General features: G+C 35.0%; 1 protein-coding gene across 2 annotated transcripts in view; it reads left to right on the top strand.

Annotated features, from left to right (window-relative positions):
- The window catches only part of LOC123698312 (serine/arginine repetitive matrix protein 1), a 146171-nt gene that overhangs the window by 118246 nt on the left and 10523 nt on the right, over positions 1-17402 (top strand). Inside the window, exon 3 of one of the 2 annotated variants that reach the window (XM_045644891.1) lies at positions 409-504. In XM_045644891.1, coding sequence (XP_045500847.1) covers positions 409-504 — 96 coding nt within the window. Of the gene's footprint in view, positions 1-408; positions 505-11198; positions 11547-17402 lie in introns of those variants that run through there. The other variant, XM_045644892.1, reaches the window with a different exon arrangement.

Below are 17402 nucleotides of genomic sequence, written 5' to 3'. Positions count from 1 at the left end.
TGAAGCGTAGGGGTAAATATTTTGCAGGGATTTTTCTCGATAACATTAGGTATCGGATTATTTTGTATCTTGCTGCGGTGGTAGTCATATTGCTGCTGAAGTGGTATTTGGAATTTTATATCTTCATCCTCGATATTATAATAGTGCTTCTGTTAGACTTTTGCTGCTGGAACTTATTGGTGAATAAGTAAAAAAAAAATCAATAAGCAATGTAGCTCTAAATGCGACCTGATAAAATATAGAAGAACTGGTATTTAAGTCTGCTAATATTTTTTTTTCAGATTTTTTTGCACTTATTTACGTTTACTATACGGTATACCCAATAGAAACCTACTATCATTCAACACGAGCTATACGTCTTTTCATCTTTCTCATACAATTATTTTTAACACTATGCTTTTTTTTCAGGCTGCGTTGTGTGCAGACTACAGCGTTCCCGTTGACTGCGTGTCCGCTGGCCCTGCGCCCCGTCCGAGCTCCTTCCACGAGATATCCGCTCCTAAAGTGAGTACCTAATAATGTATTTTGTTTTAAATAAATCTAACTGATAATTGCATCAGCTCTGAAAAGAACCGTACTACGCCGTGTTTTCACGTCGTATAAAATGGACACATTATACATCGAAATAGGAATTAGGAACTCATTAATTCTCTATTGTTAAACGTTCGCATTTTAATCATAAAAATTGCAACTACTTAAAGTAAAAAAAGTATAATCAAAGCTACTTTAAAATCTTATTTAATAAATAAATAAATGATAAATAAACGATATCTTCAATGGTAAGCTTACCTACCTCATAACTAAATACTTACTAATATTATCAGCTATTAACAAAACATTGTGTACCTATTTATGTTATCACAATAAAAAACAAGTTCCAAAGTTCCAAACTACGACAAAAAACAACAAACAACACGTTATAGTTACTATGTAGGTAAAAACTACGTTTTTCACATTGACGTAACGATCACCTTGTAACTTGACCGATTTGTGTAACTGCAGTCAATAAATACTGATAACAGATAGCGAGTGAATCATACTCGTTATCAATTAGTCACCTCATTTCATTCTAACGTTTGTATAATTTGGCAATTTGCATGCGGGTCTTCTTGTATGAAGTATCTTGTTTGCTTGATTATATTGCAGGAGTTAAAACTTTATTAATTATGGATCGTATTTTAATTTATATAATTAGTGTTTTAATTATATTATTAACTAGCAGTGCCCCGCGGTTTCACCCGTAGTGCTACGCTCCTGTTGATCCTTCCTCAATAAATGGGCTATCTAACTCCGAAATAATGTTTAAAATTGGACCAGTATGTTAGTAGTTCCTGAGATTTATGCGTTCAAACAAACAAACTCTTCAGTTTATTAACCGACTTCAAAAAAAAGGAGGAGGTTATCAATTCGGCCGGTATATATTTTTTTTTTTTTTATGTATGTACACCGATTACTCCGAGGTTTCTGAGCCGATTTACGTGATTCTTTTTTTGTTCGATGCGGGATGGTGTCGAATTGGTCCTATAAAAATTTTATTCGGATAGGCCCAGTAGTTTTTATTTTATGAGCATTTTTGTCTGTAGGTATTTGTAAATTTTGCAAGTACAAGTTTGAAGTCGGTTGTTTTTAACGCAGTTATCACTTGTAACATTAGCATAGATTGCATTGCCATCTGGATTAAACTATGATGTAAGGGGCAAATGTAATTATGTATTAACAGTTCTATAACTTACATAAAAAGTAGCCATCCTATACATAATATACATATATTACTTAATTTATGTAGACACGACAAGACAAGTAAATTAAATAAAAGGAGACAATAAACCTCATATTATCATGTGTTTTAAATTCTTATATGCAAGATTGTAAATATATTGAATTGCAGACTACCTATGTTATTATAGTACACCATAATAAATCATAAAACAATAAATCATTCGAGGTATGATACTAAAATCTTGGAATCGCATGCAATTAATTATTTTCTGCGGTTTTTCTGCAACAATTATAAATTTCAAGGAATTCCCATTGTACAATCAAACGTATGTATTAAATTAGGTACATACATCAGTTATTTATATGTCTTGTTATTTTTATAACAAATACCAGCGAAGATATCTAGACACGCGGCAGCGTGTCAAGCCGAGTTCAAGCGAAGAGAACTGGCGAGCAGCAGCCGTGTGTATATTTACACGAACCATTTCGAGCCACTTTTCACCCCCTTATAACTCGAAAACTATTTAAGTTATATAAACCAAATTTGGTACATATCAAGAGGACCTCAAGATAAACAAGAACCTTAAATTTCATAAATACAGATTAAACAGTTGCGTAGATATTAATATCCAAAAATCGCAATTTTTAAGACTGACTGACTTATAGACATATACAAAACCTAACCCACTTCCAGATGACCTAGAAAGTTCAAATTTTGTAATCAACTAGGTAATAGTGAGTGTACAAAGGAAAAAATCAGAAAATACTGAATTTATTTGTATTTAATTTTTTTTTCAATGACATAAATTTTGTTTGTATGGAAAAATGGAAAAGTTTAAAAAAAAAGAAAATAGTATATTCACCTTACTAGTCTTAAAAAATAGCTCAAAACTAATCAGTGGCCGAAAAAAATTTTGAAATCCATCAATAAATGACTGAGATAAAGATTATTGAAGTTTACATATTTTAGGACGAAACATCTGTAGATTCGAAGCGCCTCTGACATCACACTCACTCGCGCTAGTCTCGCTAGGGCGGATTACTTCGATTGCATGATTTCTTTATTCAAAACTGTTATTAAACGTAAAATAAAAGAAAATTGTAATAAAAATATTGCCTTTATTGCTCATACAGTTAAAAATAATATATATAATTTTACATATTCACATTTATTTATTCTTTATTTATGAGTGTTTAGTTTAATTTTAATTTCAGTGTAAATAAATAAATAAATAGTTAAATAAAATCTTTATTTTGCTTTAAACATGGTATTCAATGGTGATACAATTATATTAATAAAGCACAAACATGTTTAGCCAATACAAGCATGCAAAAATAATTACCATAAATGGTGTAATGGAAGAAGGCTTCGTCGAAGGTCGAAATGATTTAATTTGCGTAATATTAATATGAGTGAAACATCTTTAGGCGCGTTTAGAGTAAAATTTCAAGATCGTGTCATGGCAATACCGTAACGTCATGGAGTAAGGCGACGATTCTTCTACAACGATCTTTGCATCTTGGTAATAGTGTGTGTACAAATTCACGCTGGATGTTTAGAAAATCATATAATCTAATAAACAGAAAACGAGTTTAAAAAATTGCAGATAATGACGGGGCAATGTGCGCTGACATTCATAACATAAAATAAAATATAGAAAATAATACTAAACAAACCATACAGAGAAACCGCAAGAAAAAAAAATCGTAAGTAAAAAGTATTATATTTATAAAGTAAATCAAATTTGCAGAGTAATTTTCTGTACAAAAAGTAATGATATCCCACCAAAAACATAAATGTAAAAATTGGAGCCGAGTTCAATCGTTGACTTAATTTGCCAAAAAAAGAAATGAGATCTAAATGTGTGCCAAGTTCTGCAGACAGTCCAGAAATTTATTTACAAAGATGTATTAAGTTCTTAGGTTGACTGAAAACTCAATTGTTTTATTTTCCCTTAGAGAACAATGTTTATTCCAAAATATAACTTTTTTAATTTGAATAATATAATTATTTTCACAAAGCAAACCACTAATGACCTATTGAACCCCATAATTTGATGAGGCTAGTTTTACATACTGTTTATATTTTGTGAGGTTCTAAAAACTAGCCTCATCAAATTATGGGGTTCAATAGGTCATTAGTTGTTTGATTTGTGAAAATAATTATATTATTCAAATTAAAAAAGTTATATTTTGGAATAAACACTGTTCTCTAAGGGAAAATAAAACAATTGAGTTTTCAGTCAACCTAAGAACTTAATACATCTTTGTAAATAAATTTCTGGACTGTCTGCAGAACTTGGCACACATTTAGATCTCATTTCTTTTTTTGGCAAATTAAGTCAACGATTGAACTCGGCTCCAATTTTTACATTTATGTTTTTGGTGGGATCTCTAAATAACAAGATAATTAGTAAGCCATACGTATTACGTATCAGCATATTCTGTAAAGACAGTAATAAAAATGTGTAAGTAAAGTACTTAGCTACTTATGTGACTTATAAGTTAACGATAAAATCTTAACTGATAGGCAATTCATTTGGGTGCTTATTGGGTTATGATTACATGTACACACTCATACAAAACTATCTGGTTTATAAATATAAAAAGTTTGGAAAATCCAAAAGTGCACGCCTCATAATCTCATCCTTCACAATAAAATTGATTATTTATAAAGGTGTATATAATATAAGTATGTAGATATTTATGTATATGGTGTAAATAAAGAATATAATATATAGATATACTAAAATTATGGAGAACAGTCGATATTTTTTTTTGTTTATTTAATAACAATTAAACCACATCGAATCAGACCCTGAAAAATGAAAGGGTTCTATTCCTGAGCATACTCAAGCGTAAGAGAAAAAAAAAGACTCGATTAGTAAAGTATTTCGGTCGCTATCGTGTTAACAAGAAAATCCTCCGCACATAAAGACACACGGACGTCCAAGACAGAACTTTTTTAAACTGTTTTTTAACTGGTTTAAATAACAAAAATGACATCAAAAATATCATGAATGTTAAAAATAGTGTTTTTTCTTAATATGTGTGTGTATGTATTATCTCACAAGTGCAATGTATGATACATAAAGACATTTTAAGTTTGAAAAATCAGATGTTTTGCGCGAAGTGACAGTAGTACCCACCTCAACGCTTCGCTTATGAGGCGTGCAATATATCCATACGATAGTATCGCCAAGGCATACCCAAAGGTAAATATAATCTCCTGCAAAAAACCTCATAACCAGCAAATAACCAGTTGGAGTTTTCACATCGGTCTTTGGTTTTCCCACTACATACCGGAAAAATTAACAGGATCACCAATTTAATAGAGAAACTCAGCTAGATCATGGAAGTCATAATTCTGCTATAATATTAAATGTACAAAGTTTAATGTGAACTCACGCAACAAGAGATAAATCTTCAACTAATTCTTATCTGGCAATAAAGCAAGCAATACTTTTGTGAATCAGAAAAGCAAAGGAACATGTGGGCCAACTTTTATTAAGGGGTCGACAATTAGTCCCTACAACTGCTCTGCTAACTTATACAAAAAAACATCGTTGAGGTAGACAAAAGTCACGCCAGGTCGCACAGTTTAAACAATTTATCTTTCTTTCAATATAGCCTAACGAAGATTGATTATTATTTTGACTTTTACTAAAAAAAATTGAGCAAACCGCATGACCTTTCAAGTACACGTTGCTCAAGTTGTGAGTCAGAGTGTCGTTAAACTCATTCATGTTGTATCTAAACTACACACTCGTATACTTGTATCCTTTTTAAGCTCAGTGACTCACTTGGAGTCTTTCTGGCTAATGATATTAAACATATGATGCAACGGCCCTTCGTTTATGGCATTCTTGATCTAATTATGTATGTACTTTGTTCATATGTTGTCATTTATAAGGGTCAATACATTACATTACAGAGATGCAAACATGTTTTCGTATGATATGTAAAGTAAATTGATCTTTATACGAAGAATAAGTACGTGATTTAAGTTGATTACGTGAATAAACGGTGTTATGCATAGATCCAAAAATAGTTTTCTATAAATTGAGCTTGAATGTATGTATGTACATTGTAACTTAACGTAAAGAATGAGTAGGTAACAGATGTAATGTCATGGAATCAAAAAAGTTGGTATCTGTTTGATATATTTTTAATCATTTTTCACTCAATATTTATACACGTGTAACTAACCCATAAAAGACTTCAGCGATATCGCATTAGCGTTATTTATAACTTTTATCTTATCATTACTTTTTTTCCTTTCTATAAGCAAACAAATACTTTTTTCTACAAAAGATTTCACATCGCCAAGAAGTGACTAACGTGTGAAATATAGTGTGAAATCAGCACTTAACCACACTTAACACTAGATAATATATAATGGTTATCTACTCTGAATACAATGGGCATAATCTTTAAGTGTCAGATCCGGTATTCGGTTGTGTCGAAGCATAAACGGCGCCAATCTTATGGCAATTGTAATAAATTTTCGGAAGCAATTAAGATAATATCTTATACCAAAATTACTCGATTTCGAATCGTTTACTAATATATTAAAACGTAATATTCAATTTCGTAATTAAATGCATCAGTCCAAGATTATATAACAAAACAATTTGACTCATCCAGAACTCGTTTAGAATTTTTATAAGCTCAATTCATTGAGTCGCAATTAACGATTACAATGGTATAAGTCATTGAAATTAATCATTATTATAATGATTGATTGTAAGTTAATGAGTCACGTGGTGAGTCAGTTTCATCCCCACAGGGCAGGGTTGTGTCATATCGTAAACAATAGGGGTGCGTCATAGTTGATTGGGACGAAAATGATGTTACTGGTTGTGTTTGTTTTAGAGATGCTGATTGAGCAGTTGCGGTGAGGAATTACCTGACATCTTGTTATTCATAAAGCATTACGAAGCAATAATATGTACCTATGCAAAACAGTTCACTGTACAAAAATGTAAACGAATTAGCAAATAATACTGTCCAAATAGATTTTTATCGTCCCAAAAAACAATTCATTGTAGACAATTAAAAGTAACATGATGATTTGTATTTTATACCTATAAATAAGCTTTGTTTTATATTTAGCATGACTATGTCAAAACTTATCTATATTTACGAAACACTTTGATAACCTCTTATCGCGTGACAAACATCGAAAATTGTATATAGAATTCAACGCAAAGTTTTCGGCTATAATATAGCTTTTATGTAAATTGCGAGCTTCGGCCTTAGGTCATCGTTGTATTCAAGGAAACCCCTTTGCATCTGTCATGTGATTGTTATGCCAACACTGGAAGCATGCGTCATTATCCTTACACGTCATTTTTATAAGCACTAATGGTATTTCTCTTGACGTTAAACGATTTATTTTATACGGGTGTTGATTAATCTTAATATTATCCATACTAATATTATAAATGCGAAAGTAACTCTGTCAGTCTGTCTGTCTGTTACTCAATCACGCCTAAACTACTGAACCAATTTGCATGAAATTTGGTATGGAGATATTTTGATACCCGAGAAAGGACATAGGCTACCTTTTATTGCGAAATATGTACCACGGGCGAAGCCGGGGCGGACCTCTAGTATATTATAAAGGCGAAAGTTTGTAAGTATGGATGTATGGATGTTTGTTACTCTTTCACGTAAAAACTACTGAACCGATTACAATGAAATTTAGCACACATATAGAGGGTAACTTGGATTAACACATAGGATAGTTTTTATCCCGGAAATCTCACGGGAACGGGAACTATGCGGGTTTTTCTTTGCAAACGCGGGCGAAGCCGCGGGCGGAAATCTAGTATATTTTATATGTTAAACCGTAAGTATATATGATTTACCGTGATTTTAATAAATATTGATTGCAATAAATTATTTTACGCTAATAGTGATTAGTGACGTTTTTTCATACTAATATGATCTATAATTACATAAAGGCTACTGATGATATCCAAGAGAACAATTGAATAACTGGAGAAAATAAAAAAATCTTTCCCGTTGCAAACCTGATAGGTACGTACAAAATATAGCTTATCTTGCAGTACTATTATATTCGGTCTTCCTAGAAGATGTAACTCTTTTAACAGAAAAAATCAATACTACTTCTTTCTACTAACAGATAGTGTGGTGTATAGGTAACTATTGTTCAAGAGAATTACTAACTCGGATTTTCATTATTGTTTGACGCAACTGAAACCATATAGTTTGTATATATGTCGTATAAGCTAATGTAAATATGAGTTGTCATGTAGTTGTGACGTCCGTATTTTTGCATTCTTTCGTTAATACGTATGCAGATGTGAATAACATTGAATTTTATTATGCTATTGTGTTTAAATCATACCAAAAGCAGGTAATCCTTCATTAATTATTATTGTTATTAATATTAATGAATGAACATTTATATATCATGTCAGAGGAAGGAAAATGTGGAATCGTCATTTGGTGATAAGCGACCTATTTTACACTTTACGCCTCGTAACATATTATGTATTAGGAAACCGCTAGAAGGAATTGCAAGCGTAATTTACTGAGAAACGTGTACCTACGCTTTATTTTAGATAAGTTTATACTAAAAAAAAAACATTTTTCAAATAAAAAAAAATACTAATTACGTAACTAGGTATCAGAAGTCAGATCACGTAAAAATATAATGCTACATTGAAACTTCTTTGTGACCAGACTTGTTCTTTGTCACAGAACATAAACAAACCGTATGGTAACCGATACGCTCCCAATATAAATTCAATATAAATTCGGTTCCCCTTTTAGATATCCTGATAAGTAACGACATAAACACATGTAGGTACATCAAACGAACACCTGTACCAAAAATGACTCATTATTCCACATGAACGGTTGCAGTCCATATGTGACTGGAAACATAGGGGAAGTGAGTCACGGAGTCAACGATTTTGGGGTGCCCGTGACTTTTGAAAAAAATACCGACAGACTGAACTAACGACTTTCTTTGGGTCATTCGCTACCGTTTTTGACCATATAGTTTGTATATATACAACATAAATAGCTTTGATCGTTCGATTTATCGATGAAATAATAAATTAGTTAAAAATAATTGTTATCAATTAAATATTTGTCTGTTGATTCATAAAATTTGTACATAAATTGATGGTATTGTACCTAACTAATGTCTTTACATTATCTGTCTTTACAGAAATATCACTTGGGAAGAATTGACCAGTTAGATACCTCTTACTTCTAATATAGGTACATAGTACATACTACGATAATTCTATGATGGATACTTGGTAATTTATACTTATTTAGATAGTTTACCTATAATCTGTATACGTGCTTGTAATATCAAGTTGAATTTTTAGCAGATATTTTTGAACAAGTCGATGATAAATCTTCAGACCTCTCATCTAAAAGAAGCCTCAAACGTGACCTATCTTGTATTACTGAGACGTCTTCTGTAACGAAGACCTTGAAAGACCTTATTCATTCGATTTCAATGACGTGTTTACGTGATTTTGAAAGTAAAAGTCGTGTTATTAATGTGGATTAATGACAAGGATAATATTCGTTTCAACATCGATGCTTATTGAAATTAAATGCAAAATTGGGTGTAATTTTATTCGGATGACAGGCTATAAACACTACCAAAGATGAAGTAGGTACCTACCTAAGTAATATGTTTCTAAGGTATTTTCCCGTTCTGTTTTATATTAAAACTTATTCTTTGATAGATCGTTTATAGTTATTGCTGTAATTGATTGTTTAACCGCAATAGAATTTTCTTAAAACTGAGCGCAGTTATTTTCCCAGAAATTTTATTGATAAAAAAGATCATTTCAAAAAATAACAATAAACTGAACACATTCTTAATTAAGAGCAATCAATTGATTCTATGGTATTTATAGATCAACGTTGCATCTTGATGAGTACCTAAGAGGATGTTTAAGAAGCGTTTTAAAAATTATATGGAAATTTCAATAAGTGTTCAATATTATTGCGATAACGTCATCGACACCATACAAGCGAGTGCATTCACCCTCGAACTTAGATCATCTTTTAAAAAAGATCTGCCTACGAACTTTCGAGATGCCGCGTCGGTCTCGATTCTTTATTATGGGTTGTGTTGTTGTATCCTAAAATTGTTTATACATACCTATTATAACAATAGGTTTTGATTCATGAGGAATAATTTAATGATTTTCTTTGATTTATAGTACCTACTTTCTATAATTTTTATAAAATATATTTTAAGAGTATAGGTACCTACGTGACGAGCTTTTATTAGAACGTACGTTTTATTAGAATCTACGTAGAAAATGTGATGATATAATATTATTTATTCAGAAAAATAATGCAAATAAATAATAATTACACAATTCACTAGTTTTTGTAATGATAAAACAAATTGCACTTACAATTTCTATTTTTCTTTTTATTGTAACTTTAATCTGTACTAGATATAATAAGTATATATAAACTATATTACGTACATACCTTACCTACTTATTACTTTATTAGGTAGTATGTAAACAGATACTTCAAATTCAATACATTTTTCTATTTTTCATGCGACATGTGCACACTGCTTTATTTACACTGCTGCTGCACTTTATTTTTGATCTAACAAGGTACTATTAGTCTGAATGTTTTATATTATTTTGAAATTTAATTAATGGTAGATAACATCTGAATCCAATTATATACCTAGGTACCAATAGAATATTATCTCTACTTAGGTATTGATATATAATATTTCTTTATGTGGGTAGGCACTAGGCAGGTACCTACCTACTTACCTAACCGATACCTAGGTTGTCATTAATTATATTTTATAATTATATAGATTATAGACCGTACAACTGTCATGTCAGTTATATTGACTTATGATATCGAAGTTAGGTAGGTATAACACTGGCTAGTTGTACATATCCTAGGTACCTACCTACCTAATTACACTACCGAATTTAAATTGCGCGTGATTTATTAAAAGGCCGCATTCTTGATTCGGTTAGTCATTCGTATCATTATCTTTGTGTGCAATTTACTAAGATATATTAAGTTAAAGTATGTATCGCGTAAACGACCTCAAAACGGCATTCGACCTAGTCGGACGTCGTAATCTAACATAACACAAGTCGAGTTTCAAACGCGAAAGTTTACGTTTCGTTTCCCTGGCTACTTTAATATCATGCGAAAATAGCTTTTAGTCAAACAGCTTATAGTTTATTATAGCATAGCTATTTGGGGGACACGTGCGGAATCGAGGTATTAATGGAGTCGATTTCTTATAACAAAGCGCTGTAGAGCTAGCAGAATGTGTATTGTTTAGCGGGGCACTGCTGTTTGCGTGCTTTGAAAGCGCTGCAGCGCTCGACGGTGTATTCTTACCACGCGATGACTCAAGCCTCGGTAAACAGTATGCGGGGCCGATGAGTCACCGTTTTACACATTCGCGTATAGTGTTTGAGAAGTGTTGTCAGTCTACAGTTGGACTCGTCAAGTAGGCAACCGAACCGTTTTAGGCGTTTATATCGCAGGATTTTACTGCCAAACGCCAATTCTTACACAAGAGTTGACGAGATAAAGGACAATAAAAACAGTACGTAGGTTAAGAACAAGTTTGTGAAAGTGTATTAGTTCTAGTTGTTAGTTTAAATGTGTGCGTGTCACTAGTGGAACGGTCGATACGTTGATGATTACAGTGGTATTTGTGGATTCCGTACATAGTTATAGTAGTGACTACAAAAATGCCTTCTAATAAGAAGTTAATATCGAAAATGAAGCAGATTGCCCAATGGATTTTAGTAGTACATGTGGTAAGTTTATTATCTTTAAACTATACCAAGTTATTATATATCTTACTTTTAGTTACAGTAATGAAGTAGTGGATCATTTATTTAATACTAGGAAACAATCAATATACCTACTGAATAATATGTAAAACGGATGCAACCGCTGATTGCGAATCATTAACATAACTAAAGTTCTGATTTCAATTCCTTTCAATGCTAATATGAATTACAAATGATTACAAGGACAAATATTGAATTGTCAAGAATTATTCAAAAACATTAATTTCTTCTGGATGCATAATAATTAATAACACAGTTGACAGATATATACTAGGTACGTACATATTATGATTTGGCTGAAAGTTGTCAAACCACACCTGTAACTCCTGTAAGACAAAGGAATGGGAGACGTTATTGAAATAGCGAATGGGACACGGCTAGCATAGCTCTAAAGATCGCTCTATACCTATAGGAAGTATATCAAACAATATACAAGCAAGGACGATTCTTTACAATGTTCTTTAGATTATGTATTAGTATGTCCAATTCTTACATATCCGTGGTATTTTTATTACCAACCCACCTACCAATAACGAATATTGACAAACACAGCCCACATGATTGTCAAAAGTCGAAGTAATTTACTATCCGCGTACAAAAACGGTCAATAATTGAGTCATAAATATCGAAATAAACTGAATGAAAAGAGAAAATTAAATAATTAAAAATCACCAAAAGAAATATTTCACATTATTAGATTGATACCCGTAAATATAAATGTGATCTAAAGATTTTCAAAACTTTTGAAGAAACATTGTTAAATCGAGACACTAGTGGATATTGATTAGAACCCCCAGCAAACCCCCGGGTTTACTTAATTTAGTTACAAGTTCAAAGAGCAAAGTTTGCTGTAGCGTACTCGGCGCAACCTTTTATTGATAAGGAAATAAAATACACTACGAAACTAGGTACTTCCTGCTACTTGAAATGTTGTTTGCATACGCAAAACCTCCTATCAGATCTACAATGTTTCGAACAATACAAATGCGTGATATAATCTTTTGCCGAACATTAGAACGTCCGGTTTCTGGCAGATGTTAAACCAAAACACTTTTCAAACTCAGCTGCTCACGAACAAGGGTTCTCATAGCTCTCATTCATAATGATTTATCTCCATGTTTCATCCGGTCTTTCCTTAAAACGTGTCATAAGCATCGCATTCAAAAATCTCGCCTTTAGAATGCCCTTTCAAACTTCTAACAATAAGAACAACATCAATAAAGAAAAAATTAATCTCTTTAACAATGAGGCTACATCCATACGACTTCATTCACATTTTTTATGTTAGATTTAATCTAGAAATCGTGTAGTTATCGTTCTTTGTAAACTTAAATAAATTTAATATAATAATTATCCTAAGTGACGTGTCCTCTTTAAGGAGCGTTGAAAATTTCGCCCTTAATTGTTTCCTTCATTGAAACACTCGTAAGGGTCTACTTAAGACCCCCGGCCTCTGGGCGATTCGGACTGGCAACTTAGTAATTAAGCTTATTTCCTCCGCTTGTTTTGTCATTTACAACAATTGTGTGTCTAATTTAGTGAAGCTAGATGAAATTACGTTGCTGAGAATAACTAGTTACTTCATACCTATTTGTATTTTCATAATTGTTCCTTCGACTAGACAAATGGCAGACGTTCCATCGCGTTGCCATCAGTCTAGAAATCAAAACAATTGGAAAGCACGTTTACGGACTTTATCGAAATGTAAAGAAAAAAGGATGTCTGTTTAATTCAGTTGTATAGACCTGTTTGCAGCTTCGGCTTCTAGTTTGCGGAACGTGACCAGACAAGGTTTGGCGACGTGGAATTGACCGCGACGCTCGTACATTCTGATTCCGATATGGTTTTCATTCCAATTTCCCTAGACTTTTATTTTCTCACGTAATATTCCATTGCCGTTGTTGTCGATCTTATCGTTGTTCGGTTGTTTATATTTTAGTTTTACAACTAGTGGCGTCACGATAACAACGCAACGTTGGCAAAATTAAAAGTATGTAGGTAATCATTCAATTTTGAAAATTTTTTGGCTTATAATTATTTTGATTAGTTTTAATATTAAACATGCCATTTTTCTCTTGGCAATAACAGATAAAGATTAGATAAAAGTAATTAATCATGCATTTAAGATAAGGGAATACATGTATCAGTTTTTAAAATATGACTTGATATGGTGATGTGCTTTTCTAGTGCGTAGTTACTGTTTGCTTAAACAATTTATTTAGAGATTCTACCTAATTAAACTTAGTTTTGAGAAACCGTTTTTTATAGAATCAAAAAATGTGGCTCATGACAGATGTGCGAGACGTTTATATTTATGTTATACGACACTGCAGTGCACTATTTTAGCTCGGCGAGCCAGGAGGCGTGTCTCCGGTATTTATACATCGCCCGGCTGACTCATGTGGCCGTCTGAAAGTTGTCCCACATCCTTAATACTGTGGGCATTACTCATAGCAAACCCGGAATTATAACTTTCTCTATAATAAGATCAGCTCTTTATTGTTATTTATGTTTGGATATGAACCGTGCATTGTTTACTTTGTTTAATTGTCATTCTTCAATGTTATTTGCGAACACTTGTATACGCTCACGATGATTCATATCAGTCTTGAAATTCTTTTGCGCTCTGAATTTGAGGCCGGCTTAGATGTTTGTTTATTTTAGTAGGTGTCTGCTAAAATGTGGTTAGCGATGAATACCGATAATACGATGTAGATTGCGGACTCATGTGATTTGCAATTTATTTATTTTATCTCTGCCACTCTGGATAAGATAAAGGTTAGATTAGTTAGGACTTGGTGACACATTTAATTTATAATGCTGACTTTGGAAAATTAGTCATACTCATTTTTCTATTTAATTTTTCATTTTCATTTCATTTTCACTCTTCATTTTACCTAAGGGTAATCCACATCGTATTCTTTGATACTAGTTATGTTGTTTAGCGAAAACTGAGAAGTAAATAATGCAAAAAACATACCTAGGTACTTAAGCGTTACCATCATTTATAAAAATTAAAAACATAAAAAGAATACACGAATGATAAGTTAAAGGTATTCAGAAATTAAATAACGAGCAATGTACCTTAATGACATGAGATACATTATAAACATGAATAATTCATTACAAAACAAACAATTAGTCGTTCATATTGATTAATATTGCAATAAAGATTCTTCAAGCACATCAAAGGAATGAGGATATAGATTCAAACGGTCGTTTAGACCTTCAGTTTATATCGGTTTTGCTCGGAAGTGTATCATTAGTATCTGTAGTTGTACCGGAAAGTGAGCAATAGTCCACTATTACCCCTTTACAATTTGACGAATTGTGTTTGAGCAATATTCAATTCGATGCTTTCGAACCCTTCCGTTCCAGCGCTAGCATTGATTTGAATTGGTAAATAAAACGAGAGGGACCAAGCCCGAAACATTGATGATCGTTCAATCAATTACCATCACACACCAGCTTGGTAGTTTCAAATATAATTAAGCTGTGTAGTCAGGAGATGTGTAACATTGTATAATTATATAATTTGTTTTGTATCAAATCAATTCATTAAGCATTCCTATATACCTTATTATACAATCGGATATATCTCCGAGAATGGGGGCCGAGTCACCTCCGTCCGTAGGAGTATACCCAGAACTCTGAATCCCTACACGTGGCCCCTGGGTGGTGCTAAACAGGTGACATGGTGGGAGACATTTGTCGCGGCTATAATGACCACCCATCAGCTGAAGACGTGTCGCCAAGCGTCCGTGTTCCGGCACGAAGAAGCTGATGTAGCCTTAGTGAAGACGGGTCGAATCAGTTGCGCTTTTACAATCAGGACGATCTGACGCTCACTGTCGTTGCTGCTTCCGGTGGCTAGTCATGGAGGGTAGCGGGATCCGAGGCACGGTGCACCGCTGGCCGACCGCTGGTCAGTAGGGGGCCCAAGTAGCGTGCTAGCCACATGTGAAAGGCTGCCCCGCCAACCAGCGAAAAATCCCAAGTTGCGCCATAGTGCCGGTTGGCGACCGGATGAGAGGGCCCTATGGACAACTTGGGGGGGCTCGGGCGTCCCCGCAGTCTCCAGACTAGTCCCCGTCATTGCGGCTTCTAAGTGTGTGTCTCAGGTCCAGATGTAAAGCGCCTCGATTCACTGCCGTCTTCACACCTACTTCACTCTCCAAACAAATGATGAAAAAAGCAAGATACAGGAACACAGTTGTACAGCGGCAGCACTCCCTCTCGCTGAAAGTAGACCTTACTAACATCAGAGGTCTACACTCCAACCTCGCTTCAGTCCACTTCCACCTAGAGACTAGCAATCCTTGTATCTTGTTCCTCACGGAGACGCAGATAAGGTGTCCGTCTGATCTGGCGTACCTGACTTACCCCGGCTACACACTGGAGCAAAATTTTAAAGCTCGATCAGGTGTGTGCGCGTACGTCCGAGACGACATCTGCTGTCGGCGTCTCCGTTTTCTTGAAGACCCCCATTTCTCTGTACTTTGGATGCTGGTGGACACAGGCTTAGAGAAGCTTGTCTATGCTTGTGTCTACCGAGCGCACAGCGGAGACCAGGAGACTATCAGGCTCACAGAGTACCTAAGTGAGGCGGCGGATGCTGCTCAACACAAATTCCCTTCCGCTCAGCTAGTGCTACTGGGGGATTTCAATGCCCACCACCAGGAGTGGCTATTCCCGTACCAGAGCACTGATCTCGCTGGGAGAGAGACGCGTAAGCTCGCTATAGCGTTAAATCTCACCCAGCTGGTCCAAGGAGCGACGCGGGTTCCTGATGTTGAGAGCCATACAGCCAATTGCTTGGACCTTCTGCTGACAACAGATCCGGACCGTTACTCGGTTGCGATTTCCGCGCCGCTTGGCAGCTCCGATCACTGTCTGGTGAAGTCTGTATCTGTCTACTCGCCGCCCGATCCCAGTCCCAGGGGCTCTCGGCGCGTGTGGCGATACAAGTCAGCAGATTGGGACGAGATGCGTTCCTTCTTTGCGTCTTATCCCTGGCGGTCTGTTTGCTTTTCTTCCGAAGACCCTTCGACCTGTGCGGATGCTGTGACAGATGTGCTGCGGCAGGGAATGGAGTACTATATTCCATTCTCCGATGTAGCCACGTCCAGTAAAGCTCAGCCCTGGTTCAGAGCCGAGTGCAAACGCGCTGAAGCGCTTAAGCATGAGGCATATCTGGCTTGGACTGATGCTCGACACCGCAAGGCCAAGGACGTATCAGAGAAGAAGAAAGCCTTTAACCGGGCCGCCAAGTCCTGCAAGAAAGCTCTACGGAAAGCTCGATTTGACCACGTTAGCCGTATAGGGAACAAACTGGCTTCTTACCCCTCCGGTAGTAAAGCGTTTTGGTCCCTGGCAAAGTCGGTTGAATCGAATTTCTGCCGCCCCTCACTTCCTCCACTGCTGAGACCGGATGGGACGCTAGCTCACACTGCCGCAGAGAAAGCGAACCTATTTGCTACTCTGTTCGCAGAAAATTCGCGTCTGGATCCTGCAAGCGCCAAACCTCCCAGTCTACCTGGTTGCGAGGCGAATATGCCGGAAATTCGCATCCGTCAGACTGAGGTTCTTAAAACGCTGCGGAATCTTGATGTGAATAAAGCTAGTGGCCCTGATGGTATTCCAGCCATAGTACTAAAAACCTGTGCGCCTGAGCTCGCTCCTGTTCTGACACGCCTCTTTCGCCTTTCGATGACGACTGGAAAAGTACCGAAATCGTGGAAGCTTGCTAATGTGCAGCCTGTGCCCAAAAAAGGCAGTCGTGCCGACCCCTCCAATTATAGACCAATTTCAGTCACGTCC

The sequence above is a fragment of the Colias croceus genome, chromosome 16 (assembly GCF_905220415.1).
Source record: "Colias croceus chromosome 16, ilColCroc2.1".
NCBI lineage: Eukaryota > Metazoa > Arthropoda > Insecta > Lepidoptera > Pieridae > Colias > Colias croceus.
The sequence above is the reverse complement of the archived record's forward strand: the minus strand, read 5'-3'. Positions and strand labels throughout refer to the sequence as shown.